Source organism: Acinonyx jubatus, chromosome B2, assembly GCF_027475565.1.
Source record: "Acinonyx jubatus isolate Ajub_Pintada_27869175 chromosome B2, VMU_Ajub_asm_v1.0, whole genome shotgun sequence".
Classification (NCBI taxonomy): Eukaryota; Metazoa; Chordata; class Mammalia; order Carnivora; family Felidae; genus Acinonyx; species Acinonyx jubatus.
Genome location: NC_069385.1, coordinates 127,546,695 through 127,561,157, shown reverse-complemented (window position 1 = coordinate 127,561,157; position 14,463 = coordinate 127,546,695). Strand labels below are relative to the sequence as shown.

The 14,463-nt window shown below is 39.7% G+C and overlaps 1 protein-coding gene across 1 annotated transcript in view; it reads left to right on the top strand.

Annotated features, from left to right (window-relative positions):
* The window catches only part of F13A1 (coagulation factor XIII A chain), a 162,369-nt gene that overhangs the window by 95,157 nt on the left and 52,749 nt on the right, over window positions 1-14,463 (top strand). Inside the window, exon 8 of the mRNA XM_015083089.3 lies at window positions 556-694. Coding sequence (XP_014938575.1) covers window positions 556-694 — 139 coding nt within the window. The remainder of the gene's footprint in view (window positions 1-555; window positions 695-14,463) is intronic.

The following is a 14,463-nucleotide window of genomic DNA, read 5'->3' as shown; positions in this document are numbered from 1 at the left end:
AGCTGAATTATTTTCAATGAGCCCTGATGTCTGGCATCCTGGGAGCCAGGGAGGGCATTTGGATTGAATTTAATCATTATGTACATATGGCAAGAGATGCATCCAGGTAATTTATTATCTAGCAATTAAAATGAATCTGTAGTGTCGCCCTCTACCAAGTGTCACAAGAGCAAATTCCAACCAGGAGAGCTAACACCACTGAGGCCCTCTTTCATAGCTTCCTATTAGCTGAGTTTTTTTTTTTAATTATTTTCAGTGACATAGTCCCATTAGATGAACTAAAATAATATGACTTTAATGACTGTATGATTAGCAAGTAAACAATTGTAACACTGTTATTGGGATTTTATTCCTTTTATTCCACTTATTTTGAATGATCACACAGCAAGATTTCTCTCCATAGTCCCAAAGCTTGACAGTAGTCCCCCTTCTTCAGTATGGAACATTTGAGGACAACCCGTGCAAAGAAGGAAATCCCTTATGAGAAGGGATTGTTCACTATGTATTTATTAAATTTTGGTGATGGGTTTCATTGTGGTCTGTCCTTGCTTCCAGTTTTGCGATGCCTTGGGATACCAGCGAGAGTTGTTACCAATTATTTCTCAGCCCATGATAATGATGCCAATTTGCAAATGGACATCTTCCTGGAAGAAGATGGGAACGTGAACTCCAAACTCACCAAGGATTCGGTGTGGTGAGTTTGATTTACAAGGGCATTTGCTGATATCATATTAAAGTGATATTACACATTTACCACAAGACAGGCTAGTCCTAATGTTTCTTCCCATTCTATTTTAAGGATTGTTCAATACCATAGTCAGAAATGTCTGATTGGCAGAGATTGTTTTCAGCTAATGAATGAGAAATGTTACTGAACAGGCAGTTTGCGTTTCTAGTAATAAAGATCAATCATTGCATTATGACAGCAACCACTGAAAAAGCCCATAGTTTTAGCTATGCCTTTAGGCCAGAGCCCACAGTAGCTGCTCTCTACTTTAGTATAAGAATATTATGGTGAATGGCAGACATATGGGAACCCAGCATTCTCTTTCTCAATACTCTAAGAGTAATATATCTAACAATTATTAAGCACTTACTATGTACCAGTATCTGTGTGTAGTCAATCGTATCTTATTCTTTGAACAGCTTTATCATGTGGCATCTTATTATATCGCCATTTACAGATGAGGAAACTGAGGCCCAGAAAGGTTAAAGTAATTTGCTCAAGGTCAAATACTTGACAAGCTGAGAATAAAATGCAATACCTGACCCTTAACCACATTTTTTTTTTTTGCCTTTGCAATATGGGATTGCTCTTAGAATGTAAAGATGTGGTTCTTCTTGATTTGTGATTTCATCTTTCAATCAGAAATAGAAATGGGAGTCTGGGGCGCCTGGGTGCCTCAGTTGGTCAACCGTCTAACTTCGGCTCAGGTCATGATCTCATGGTTCATGAGTTCAAGCTCTGCATCGGGCTCTGTGCTGACAGCTCAGAGCCTGGAGCCGGCTTTGGATTCTGTGTCTCCCTTTCTCTCTGACCCTCCCCTCCTTGTGCTCTGTCTCTCTCTCTCTCTCTCTCTCTCTCAAAAATAAACATTAAAAAAACGTTTAAAGATTATTTAAAAAAAAGAAATAAAAATGGGAGTAAAATTGAAATTGTTACTAATACCAACCACATAGTTCTTTCACTGCCCTGAACAACTTCATCACAAGCTGACTATGGGGAGTTTAAGATCCCAAAGAAAGTTCCTTAGTCCACAGGACCTGCTCAGTCCAAAACAATATTCTAAAAGGAGGGGAGAAATCCAAATGTAAAAGATATTTATGGAGGTCTGCATGGGGGAAAACTGCCAGGCATTGAACTAGTTGGAATTTCCAAGCCAAAAATGTGTCTCCTATGGTTGTTCTTTATAAGTAATAAAGCTAAAACACTGTCAGTTGTAAAAGCATCCGAATGGGGATAGGAGGAAGTTACAAGCTCATTTTAAGAGAAATTAAAAGTTAGAAGTGCCTTAACTCCCCCGTGTTACAGGAATGAATCCCAGTTGTAGGAGCAGCATTAACTTGCCAGTGCTGGTAAACGCTCATTTGAGGATGTTGCAAGGAGGAAATCGCCGAACTAGTAGCAGAGTGCTACTATGAATAAAAAACAGTGCAGTTCATTTGAAGGGAATGATCTGAGCAATGGTAAGCAAGAGAGGACAGGCAAGACAAAACCTCACCTCTATAAATTGAACAGCAATTTAAAGCATCATTTAAGCCCTTGGAATTACAGTATAGCAGCCCTGAATGTATATGGAATGACAAAAACAGACCAAAATAGCTGCCCCAAAAGCCTGTTGTCACAGTTTAAAATGGCAAAATGAGAATTATTTGGTATTCTGTACTGCACACCTTTTCCTTAAATACACACACGCACGCGCACACACACACACACACACACACACACACTTAATGCCCTTGTAGCCAACTGTGACTGGAAATGATTCCTCCCTATTCCTTGGTCTAAATGCCCCCATCATAAATCTCAGTGGGCACCCTAGCAAATAACCCCATGTAGCCCTAAACAAAATTGATACAAAATTGTGAAGCTGATAGATTTTGTTCTTGGTAACCCTTTCCTCTTTCGGCTTTCTACTTGAATTCCTTTCCCTGTCCCTGTTGCCCGTTGCTCCCTCATTGCCTTCCACAAAAGTCCCATCACCCTGGGACTATGATTCCTGATTGGAGACCCTTGCCCATCCTCAACCACCGGACCACTGCCCTAGGCTCCTCTTCCCTCCCCGTGCTTGGTGCATGGTGGGTTTTCAATATATGGTGACTAACGTCTCACTAACCCAACCTGGGACACAACTGACCATGGAGCACAAAGATTAAAGGCTCAGTAAGGTCTGAGTCCAAAGCTTGGCTCTGCCATTGACCAGCTGTGTGACCTTGGGCAAGGCATAACCTCTCTGTGCCTCTTTCCTCCTCTAAAGCAAATTTCCTATTTCATTCAGCACAGAGCCAAGCATAACAGGTGCCTAATGAGTGTTAGCTGTTATTATTGCCTTCATTATTAGTCACACAGCTTGAATTTCTTGGAGGCAGTATGTTGCCATCAACCTAAGCACATTGAAGCAGTCTGAAAAAGAGGGGTGTGTCCCATGTCCTAAGATGACTGAGCTATTTCTTTCACTTTGGAAAAATTTTAAAACAAAAGCAGAAATCTGTGTCTACCCCAACCCTCCCAGTGCAAACACTAGTGGATCCTACCAACTATAGATGTTCCATAAAACCAAAAGTATTTCTGAGACCCTCCTTGATTGAAAAAGCTGGTAGCGACTTTCCCTGGACACATCAATCAATACATGGTCCCCACCTCCACACACCCCCACAGCAAGCTCTCGCTTAGACAGTTACTTGCTGTGTGACCTTGAGAAAATTACTTCACCTCTCTGAGGCTTCAGTTTCTTCATCAGTAGAATGAGGATAACCATTTCCTGAAGGTAATATAGGTAAAGTACTTACTATAGTGCTAGGCCCAGACTTCTCAGTGCTCCTCAGTGCCTGTTCCTTAGATTAGTAATGGCCACTGGTAAGAAGCAGGAGCTGCCTGAGCTATAGTTTGGCGGGGGGCAGAAGGCTGACAGAGGCTGAGGTGAGGACAGGGAGGATTTGGTGGTCATCAAGTGACCATTGAGAAGCCAGTACAGCATAGCTGACAACACACAGCCTAACGAATCTCCTAGCAGGGATCTCAGGAGTAAGTGCCGTCCCCACAAGGTCCTGGACCCACTACCCTCCTCAGCCTCCAGTCAGACAAACTTGCCCCAACTACCTCCTGATTTGTGTGTGATTCCTGCCCTCCTTGCCCTGCCCCCTCCTCTCTTTCTAAAGGCAACCATGAGAATGACTTCTTGGTATCTCTGTCTTGTGCCTCCATCATCTCTTCAACACTGAGGTGTCCAGGTGGTACACAGTTTGTGGTGAATTAATTTGTCCAGTGGGCCCCAGTGGCCCAGGGTGTCCTCTTCCTTGTGACTCAGCCAAGCCCAGTGTGCCCAGAGCAGAAGTAAGCCAGTGTGAAGTGTTCAGAGGGAGAGTGCAAGAATGCTTTCAAGGGCATATTATCCTCAGCACTCCCCAAGACCAAGGTGGCTGAAGTGTGGGGTTTCAGTCCATGCCTTGACTCTTCTCCCTCTAGCTCCACAGACTGTGGAGGGCTGACTGCTTATTTTCCTGCTTCCTGGTTTGCCACCTCAGATCCCTGAATGGTAGACGTTCCTCGAAAGTGCCTCGCCTCACAGGGGGCCGTTTTGCACAGAGCGGACACACCGCTGATGCCCACAGAGGGAAGAGTCAGTCCCCTTCTTAGCAATTCAGGAGAGGGAGGGGCCAAGGCACCTTGGAAGGGCACAGCTGGACAAAATAATTGGACCTCACAGTAGCAGATGAAATTCTGAGAGGGCCAACGCAAGGTAACATATCCTGGAAGGAACAATTTAAGCCTCCTGTCCCCTGTGTGCCAATGGGTTTTGAATTATGTGTAACCTCTGGAGGAAGGCATCTATGAATCACTGTGGACAGTTTAATGAAGATGCTTGTGCGATGTTTAGCTGCAGTGCAAACAGTGAATAGGGATATGAGGGCTCGTTGAGGAGGGAGAACACAGCTCACTCTGATGGGCAGGGGTAAGGTGACGGTTTGGCCTCACCTTGAAAGAGCTCGGTCTGATCACCTCATTATATGACTATCACAGTGGAAATGGAAACAATTTTCAAAGAAAGGGATGGTGGCACTTATTAGTGTCATGAAGGTATTTCCGTGAAGAGCTCTTCTCCTTGTAAATGAAAGCGTTTATCCTGTGTCCTTTTTTGCTGGAGAGGATGTAGTCAGATTTGATGATTCTGGGTGAAAGAACTATGCCCACCTCATGGCTGGCCCCCACCAGACTGCAGCCCCCACAGGGGGAGCAGTGTCTGATCTAATTTATTTTCATTTGTTTTGCCAGCATGTAACAGGGTGCAGGGCACAGAGCAAGGACTTAATAAATGGAATTGGTTGGAAAACATTTTTAATGCTCATTTAACTGAGTGTCATTTAATTCATTTAACAAACACTATTGTGCACTAATATGTCCAAATACCAGATGCTAAGGATTCAGAGAGAAATTAGCCACTACCCTTGAGGAGCTTGATCCAATGTTCGTGGATGAGACAACCATGTATAGAACTCTATAAAATATAACACCAGGCAGCATGGAGATGAGGGAAAGGGGCTTCGATTCTAAGCCCAGGGGAGAAAAGGCAAAGGCTGTTCACCTGGGAAGTGGCCATGGGCTCAAAGTCATTATCCCCCTGTAATCATCTGGCTGTGCTGTTCACAGATAGAATGTCAGGGAAATGACCTTGGCCCACAGATGAAACTCAAGGATATTCCTGTAAAAGTCTAAAGCACCAAGATGAGACAACCAGAGATCAATCTGCTTCAAGAACCAGGCAGGAAGGAATGAAAGCTTATGCAGAGTTAGCCTGTGTTCGTATGACCACAGTTGTTGAATATCCAAACTTGCTCTAACTCGCCTTCCAGCCCCTTGCCACTCCTTTCCTCTATGCCATCAAGAACACCTGGCTCTTTGCCTGCCTTCCTGAAGGAGCTGATGCCCCCAGGCTGTGCATTCAGTGAGAAGTTGGATCCTTGTTCTCCACCTCTCACCACCTTTTCTGCTTCTCTACCCTCTAAGTGTCTAATCCCTGGCTTCTTTAAGGACAAACCCCCTCCTCACTCTCTTAGTTTTAGAGGTCCAACAGCCAACAGTGTCCCAAATTCCCTCTGGAAGACAACAGCTGTCTAGATCCCATGACTTCTTTTTGTTCAGTTTCTAAGCCACTCCTCCCCATGTCCCTTTCCATCCTGCTCACATTCCCAGGGAAGTTGTTCAACTCCTGACAATGGAGCTTCAAGAGAGATGGGCGGAAGCTCGTGCTATCCATGCCCTGGGGATGTGAAGAGAAGGGGTCTGAGCACATGCGTGTATGCCAAGATCCATAGCTGACCCGTCTGCTTCTTGAGGTCCAGCTGATTGGCCAATTGCAGATGTAGAAAACATCCTAACTCGAAGTTTTAAACATTTTATATGATATTAAAGATAATTGGGAAAATGGTGAACACTAAAACAATCAGCAAGTCTTTACCTCCTTTATTGCCTTTTCATTTGAAATTCAGGAGGTTTGATTAAACTGGTGTTTTCAATTTAATTTTTGAAAATAATTGTGAACAAACACATTTGTATTTATCCGTTTCAGCTCAAAGTTGCAACAATCTAAGCATTAGTCAGTGATCCAAGTGGAAAGTAATCACAATTTTATTTTGTTTTTCCCCAAGGCATCATGGAAAAACACTATATCAAGTCAGACTATTCTTGTAATTTTTTTCCCTCCCTCTCTTCTCTCCATGGTGTAAGGTAATACAATTAGCTCTGCCACTAATTAGCTGGGTCACTTTGGGCAAGTTGCTTGATTTCTCTGGGCTGTAATGTTCTCATATGTAAATGTATGAGTTTGGTCTTAATTATCTCTAGGGACATTTCTAGCTTCCTCCTCAAAAAAAAGTTTTAATAAATTTCACTGTTCTTTGCAAGGGCTTTCCTGTCATTATTCCAGAAAGTTCTAGAAAGTAGAAGTACCATATGCTTCTACAACGGTAGAGCATAGTTCTCTACCACTTGCTCTCTGTGAAGACCTGTTCATCTGCACAGGGCCAGCTGTGATCCACTCACTAGGTGCTGCTTTGCAAATTGACTTCACATCAGCTCTCAAGGAAGGAAAAAAAAAAATCAAACAGACACCACAGAAAAATTTTGTAGTTTTTGGCATCAGTGAGTCTCGTTCTTTTACAAAAATTCCAACTTCCTTCAACACTTGTTGGAAAGAGTACAGTTGTTATTGTTTTATTTTTTTTTCACTCTAAATGCAAAAATCTCTGCTGCAATGGGAAGTATTGACTCTATCAATAAAACTCTTGGGAAACAAGTTTTAGAGCAGAAATTAAGCAGCCTTCACACCTGGAGGCCAGCACGGGATATAATACTGATCCTAATTCTCATTGCAGTCTCTGCACTGGGCATACTGGTTTGCATATTGTAGGTGTGTTTTTGAAGTTTAGATTGATCTATCTTGTACATTGCTTTAGAGACTCAGTGTGTTCCAGCTAGTTGGACTTTCAGATTCTTGTATAGTACTAAGCTTTAATTACTGCATGTGCAAAAAAGGATTTTACAAAAACTAATTCCAGATGAAAAAAAGTAGAGAAAATTTTCTGAATATAGACCAAACTGCTTACAGATGTTTGTAAAACTAACCTGTGATACATCCAGGCTACCAATTCCAAACATCTACGGAAGACATTCTTTTCAAATAGATTATCTTTTTAATGTTACCGTCAGCCAAATTGTCTTTGAGGGACTCCTCTAGAACAAGATCATGAGTTCTGTCACTAGAGAACTAAGAATATGCACTCTGAATCTATACCAGAGCCTTGAAGAAAGGATGGTAAAAGTTATTTGCCACCTCCAAAGAATCAAAATAGCTCATGCTTATGGAGTGCTTTCATTGTGCCAGGTTCTGATCTAACTGGGTGACACATAATAACTTGTTTGATCTTTTTAACAACCTGTTAGGGTGCTTGCTATTATTGTCTCCATTTATAGATGAAGAAACTGAGGCACAGTAACCTAAACATAGTCAGCAGCCAATAAGTGGCAGAGCCTGAATTACAAACCCAAAGGGGTTGACTCTAGAGCTCACTTTTTAAATAATACTTTTACTGAAATATAATTAACATAGCAGTAATTTTAAAATTACAAGATTTTATATTGGGCTTACAATATAGAAAGATATAATCTAAATTATAATAATAGCACAAAGGACAAAGGGAATGGAACAAAGTTTTTGTATGTTATTAAAAATAGGTTGGTATTAATCTGAACTAGAGTTTTCAGTTAGAATGTTAATTATAATCCCAGGGAAACTACTAAGGAAAAACTGAAAAAAATATATAGTAAAAGAAACAGAGAAAGAACTAAAATGGCATACTAGAAAATATCTTTTTACACAAAGTAAAGAAGGAATGAGGAATAAAGAAGAAAAAGAACATAATACATATAGCAAGGAACCAGTAAAATGGCAGATGTCAGTCCTACTTATCAGTAATTGGATTAAATATCAATGGATCAAATATTAAGATATGCTTTATGGCCTAACATATGGTCTATTCCAAAGAATGTTTCATTCCCATTTGAGAGATGTGTATTTTGTTGCTGTTGGGTAGGACATTTTGTAGACATCCATTAGGTCCAGTTGGCTTATTGTGTTGTTCTAGTCTTCTATTTGCTTGTTAATCTTCTACCTGCTTGTTGTGTCCATTATTGAAAGTGCAGTATTGAAGTATCCAACTTTTATTTGTTAAATTGTTTTTTTTTTGTTTGCTTGCTTGTTTGTCTTTCTTAAGGTACAAGTGACATTGGTTTTGGGTGTACAACATAATGATTAATATATGTGTATATTGCAAAATGATCACCATAAATTACATAGTTACAAAATTTGTGTGTGTGTGTGTGTGTGTGTGTGTGTGTGTGTGTAATGAAGACATTTAAGGTCTCAACTACCAACGTTCAAATAACTGGAAGTTTGTATCTTTTGACCCACTTTACCCCTTTTGCCTCCCCCCTACTCTTTACCTCTGGTTGTTAAATTGTCTATTTTTCCCTTCTGCTTTTAGATATGGGTATGTTAATGATTATTATGTTTTCCTAATAGCATTACCTTTTTGTCATTATAAAATTTCCTTCTTTGTCTCTAGTAACAATATTTGTCATAAAGTCTATTTTGTCTGACATAAATATAGCTGCTCCAGTTATCTTTTGAGTCTATTTTCACAGCCTGTTTTTCCATCTTTTTACTTTCAACCTATTTGCATCTTTGAATATAAAGTGTATCTCTTGGATAAAACATACAGTTTTGTTATCCATCTTGCCAGTCTCTGCCTTTTGACTTTAGTGTTTAGTCTACAAGTGTTTAATGTAATTACTGATATATATCTGCAATTTTACTATATCCTTTCCATATACATTATGTCTTTTTTCTTCCCCTATTTCTCCATTACTTTCTTACTTTGTGTAAAAAAATATTTTGTGGTATACTATTTTAATTATTTTTCTGTTTCTTTTGACTATATATATTTCACTTTTTTCCTTAGTAGTTTCCCTGGGGATTACAATTTAAAACCATAAATTGCAACAACCTGGTTCATACTAATACCAATTAATTTCAATAGCATTCAAAAACTCTGTTCTGCTCCTTCTGCCTTTGTTCTGTTATTGTAATACAGATTATATCTTTCTACATTATAAGCCCACCAACACAATTTACAATTACTGCTTTATGAAGCTGTCTTTAAAATCTGGGGTGCCTGGGTGGCTCAGTCGGCTAAGTGTCTGACTTCAACTCAGGTCATGATCTCGCAGTTCGTGGGTTCGAGCCTTATGTTGGGCTCTGTGCTGACAGCTCACAGCCTGGAGCCGGATTCGGATTCTGTGTCTCCCTCTCTCTCTGCCCCTCCCCCACTCACTCTCTGTCTCCCTCTCATAGATAGATAGATAAATAAATAAATAAATAAATAAAATCAGAAAGAAGAATTAAAAGCAAATATACATTTATACTGTTTTGTTTATTTCTCTATGTAGTTACCTTTGCCTTCTTTTTTGAAGGATACTTTTCTTAGATATACAGTTCTTATTTAACTTTTTCTTTCAGCAGTTTGAACATATCATCCCACTGGCTTCTAGCTTCCGTGGTTTCTGATGAGTAGTCAGTTTTCATCCTATTAGTGATCTCTTATACGTAATGAATCACTTTTCTCATACTGTGTTCAAGATTCTCTCTTTATTTTCATCATTCTGCAGTTTGACTCTGAGGTATTTAGGCGCGTGTGTGTGTGTGTGTGTGTGTGTGTGTATCTATAAATGTATGTACACACACACACACACATATATACATATATATAGCTTTGAGTTTGTCCTATTTGAGATTTTTTGACTTCTCAGATATATACATTAATGTCTCATCAAATCTGGAAAATTTTAGCTGTTATTTTTTTCAAATATTTTTTCTGCTCCTTTCTCTCTTTCCTTTTCTTCAGGGACCTTCACTATGAGTATGTTTGTACACCTGCTGGTATCCCACATGTCTCTGGGGCTTTGTTCATTTTTCTTCATAGTTTTTCTTCTGTTATTCAGACTAGTCATTTCAACTGACTTATCTTCAAGTTCACTTATTCTTTCTTCTTTGTGTCTACTCAGATCTGCTTTGGAGACCCACTAGTGAATTTTTGAATTTTTCATTCTAGTTATTATATATTTCAGCTCCAGAATTTCTGTTTGATTCCTTTTCATAATTGTTATCTTTTTCATTGATATCCTCTATTTGATTAGACATCATTCACATGGTTTTCTTTAGTTATTTGAACATGTTTGTTATACCTTAAACTTTTTGTCTGGTAAACCCAATGTCTTGGCTTCCTTGGTGATAGTTTCTCTTAATTTTTAATTTTTTTAAATGTTTATTTCTTTTTGAGAGAGAGAGTGTGTGCATAAGTGGGGGAGTGGCAGAGAGATGGAGATACAGGGTCCAAAACAGGCTCCGGGCCCTGAGCTGCCAGCACAGAGTCCGGCACGGAACTCTAATTCACAAGCAGTAAGATCATGACCTGAGCCCAAGTCAGACACTCAACTGATACCCAGACGCCCCAGTGACAGTTTCTCTTGATTGTTTTTGTTTCTTTGTTTTTTGTATATGGACCATACTTTTCTGTTTCTTTGCATGTGTTCCATTTTTAAACAGTACTAGACATTTTTTTTTAATGTTTACTTATTTTTGACACAGAGAGAGACAGAGCATGAACAGGGGAGGGTCAGAGAGAGGGAGACACAGAATCTGAAGCAGGCTCCAGGCTCCGAGCTATCAGCACAGAGCCCGATGTGGGGCTCAAACTCACGGACTGTGCGATCATGACCTGAGCCCAAGTCGGATGTTTAACCAACTGAGCCACCCAACAGGTGCCCCAACAATACTAGACATTTTAAATAACATAATGTGACAACTCTGTAAATCAGATTTCCTGTTCCCCAGAGTCTGTTGTTGATGTTTGTGTTGTTGTTGTTGTTGCTGCTGCTACTGTTTGTTTGTTTGATGACTTTACCAGACTAATTCTGTCAAGTGTCCATTCTTTATCATGTGTGGCCACAGATGTCTCTGCTGGGTTAGCTTAATGGTTAGTTAACAGTTGGACAAAAATTTCTTTAAATACCTTGAACTAACAAGGCCTCAGTCTTACTAAGGAGCTCTCTGTTTGTTGGAAGAAGGTCTTCAACACTCCATCAGCAAATTTATAATTCTGCTGGCGCCTTTACTTCCTGCTTGCACAGTACCTCGAGATCAGCTAGAAATGAGAATTTAGAGCCCTCTTAGGGCTTTCTTGGGAATGCTCACAGCCCTGCATATGTGTGTGGCCACCTAGACTCTCAAGAGTATGTCAAAGTTGTTCAAAGCCCCCTGTGAACATTTCAGTCCTTAGGGTTTCCTTTTAAGCTTATTAGGGGGCCAGCCTTTTATTATCACCAATTGGTGTCACCCCTTTATGCAACCATGATTTTAAACAGTTGCTTCTAATTATTTGTGAAAAACATCCTTTGGATAATGTAATTTGCACAGAGTGAAGTCTGAATCAAATCAAATAAAAAGAAGTCCTGGGAATGGAGATTTTCAGAAAACTGCCAAACAAGTTAGTGACAATTCTTTGGAGATGGCGCTTTTAGGGAGTTACAAACCCATTTTCTCCCCTTCATTGGTTGCTAGGCTGGAAGTTTTTATAGCTACAATATTTGTGAAGCTGCTGACTTTCATGACTACCATGGAGCTATGGAGAGGGGGAGTGGGAATAAGGCAAATTCAAATGCTACAAAACCTACTATTCTTAATGAGATCCATTTGTTTTTGTTGACTAAGTCTTCAGATTGTTGTAAGTCTTCAGTTCATTCACAGAGTTCTGGAAAAGTTGGCTTTCATCATGTTTGTTAGTATTCTCATTGTTTTTGTGAAGGAGCACTTTCTTGGAAGTCCTTACTCTACCATTTTAGAAAAGTTTCCTTAGAGCACATTTTTAACCACTACACAAGTGATTTCAAATTAGGAGTCTACCACACTCCTTCACAGTTTTACATTTTGTAGGAATATTTTAGTATCTAGTATCATCTTCCTGACACATACCTGTTGAAAGACGTGTTATTTTATGTATATCCTTTTATTTCTCTATTTATTTTGTACATTATAGGGCATTATATTGCTCTTTTAGAAATTGTGTGTAAAAAGCTATCTATGGACTTAATTTCAGTATAATAAAGGAATGTTATAAAATATTTTCTTTAAAACTAGGAAGGGGTGTTGTTTTTTGAAGGTTGAAAATCATTGCCGTAGACTTCCCTTTCCTATGATAGTCCTATAAGAGAATATCTTCAAAGAGGGCCTGAAGTCCCTAATATACTCAACATCCACTTGAGAGAAAGCAGGGAGGGAGTTTGAGAAGTTAAACAAAATCAAAGGCTACTACAAATACATCTCAGAAAATTAAAATTCAAGAGAAAGTGAGAACCATCTGATAAATCACATAGAAAGCACTAAGATATTTTCATTAATAAGAAAAATATCATGTTTTGGTTACTCATAAATTCTGCCTAAGAGAGTCATCATACATACCATTCAATATTTACCAGTTTTTACATAATTAGAAGCTAATAAAATATAGGGGCCTCTGGGTGGCTCAGTTGGTTAAGTGTTGGACTTCAGTTCAGGTCATGATCTCATGGTTTGTGAGTTTGAGCCCCACATCGGGCTCTGTGCTGACAGTTCAGAGCCTGGAGCCTGCTTCTGATTCTGTCTCTCCCTCTCTCTCTACCCCTGCCCGGCTCATGCTCTGTCTCTCTCTGTCTGTAAACAATAAACATTAAAAAAAGAAGCTAATAAAATATACACCACAAAGGCTATACTGCATGTATTAATTTCTTTTGATGATTAATAAGACCTCTAGAAAACCTTGTATAAATAAGAGCTATCAACCTTAGAATTTTATATTCATAAAGAGCTTTATAATGCAAAATGATAATTTTGGTACCTATTGAGACTGTTGGCTGTATTTTTTTTTAAATCCCTTCAATGATTATGGATAAACTTGGGCAGGATTTATTATAGGCATTTTTTATACATTAGAGTTATCCAAACCAAATCTTCTCAAAATCCAATTTTTTCTTCATTTTCAGATGGGATATCAATTCCTAATTTTCTATGCCAGAGAGAGTAGTAAAGGTGGACAGGGCCTTATGTTCAAATTGAATCCAGCACAGGGAACCCAGAAGAGTTACAGAGAGCCTTCTGCTAAGAAGTAATGGCAAATGCGGGTCATATGGACAGGTGACATCTACTTCCTGAGCATTTTAAGAGTTGTTTGTTTGTTTTGTTTTTGCTTTGTTTTTGCCAAATTTAGCTTTATTCTCTGTCTTACCCTTTTTCTGGTGCCACAGTGAGAAAAGTAAAACAGATAATCAAAACAGGGGAAGGTATCAGGGCACCAGGGTTACTCAGTCATTTGAGCATCAGCTCAGGTCATGATCTTGCATTTTGTGAGTTCAAGCCCCTCATTGGGCTCTGCTCTGGCAGTGAAGTCTGCTTGGGATCCTCTCTTTCCCTCTGTCTCTACCACTCCTATGTTTGTGTGCTTTAAATAAATAAATAAATAAATAAATAAATAAATAAATAAAAACTTTAAAAAAAAAAGAGTGAGGTGCCCAGGAGGCTCAGTTGGTTAAGTGCCCGACTTTGGCTCAGATCATGATCTTGTGGTTATTGAGCTCGAGCCCCACTTCGGGCTCTGTGCTGACAGCTCAGAGCCCAGAGCCTGCTTCAGATTCTGTATCTCCCTCTCTCTCTCTCTCTGCCCCTCCCCCACTCGTGCTCTGTGTCTCTCTCTCTGTCAAAAATAAATAAACGCTAAAAAAAAAGAGGGGAAACTATCAAAAGAAGAGAAAATACCTTCATTACTTCATTACTTCTCTTTTTTCTTGGTGGGCAGTTGGTTTCTTTGGGGGGATGGGGGGTGACACTAGCCTGGTCTACCCCTGACTGGACCTCTGACTTTTGAATGACAACCCCAGAAAGATTTTAAATGTCCCTTCCTGGTTTTAGTATTTCAACAGCCCCTAACTATGAACAGCTGCATTCTGAAGTAGGGTAGTGCTCCCAGCTCCCAGCTCCCAGCACCATAAAAGATTCTTCAAGCATGCCTCCCTTTCTCTGAATAATTCCTTTTTGTTGTCTTGCTTCATTACCTTTCCTAACTGACAAGTTTTTTCTTGGTCCAAGCTTTCATTTCCTC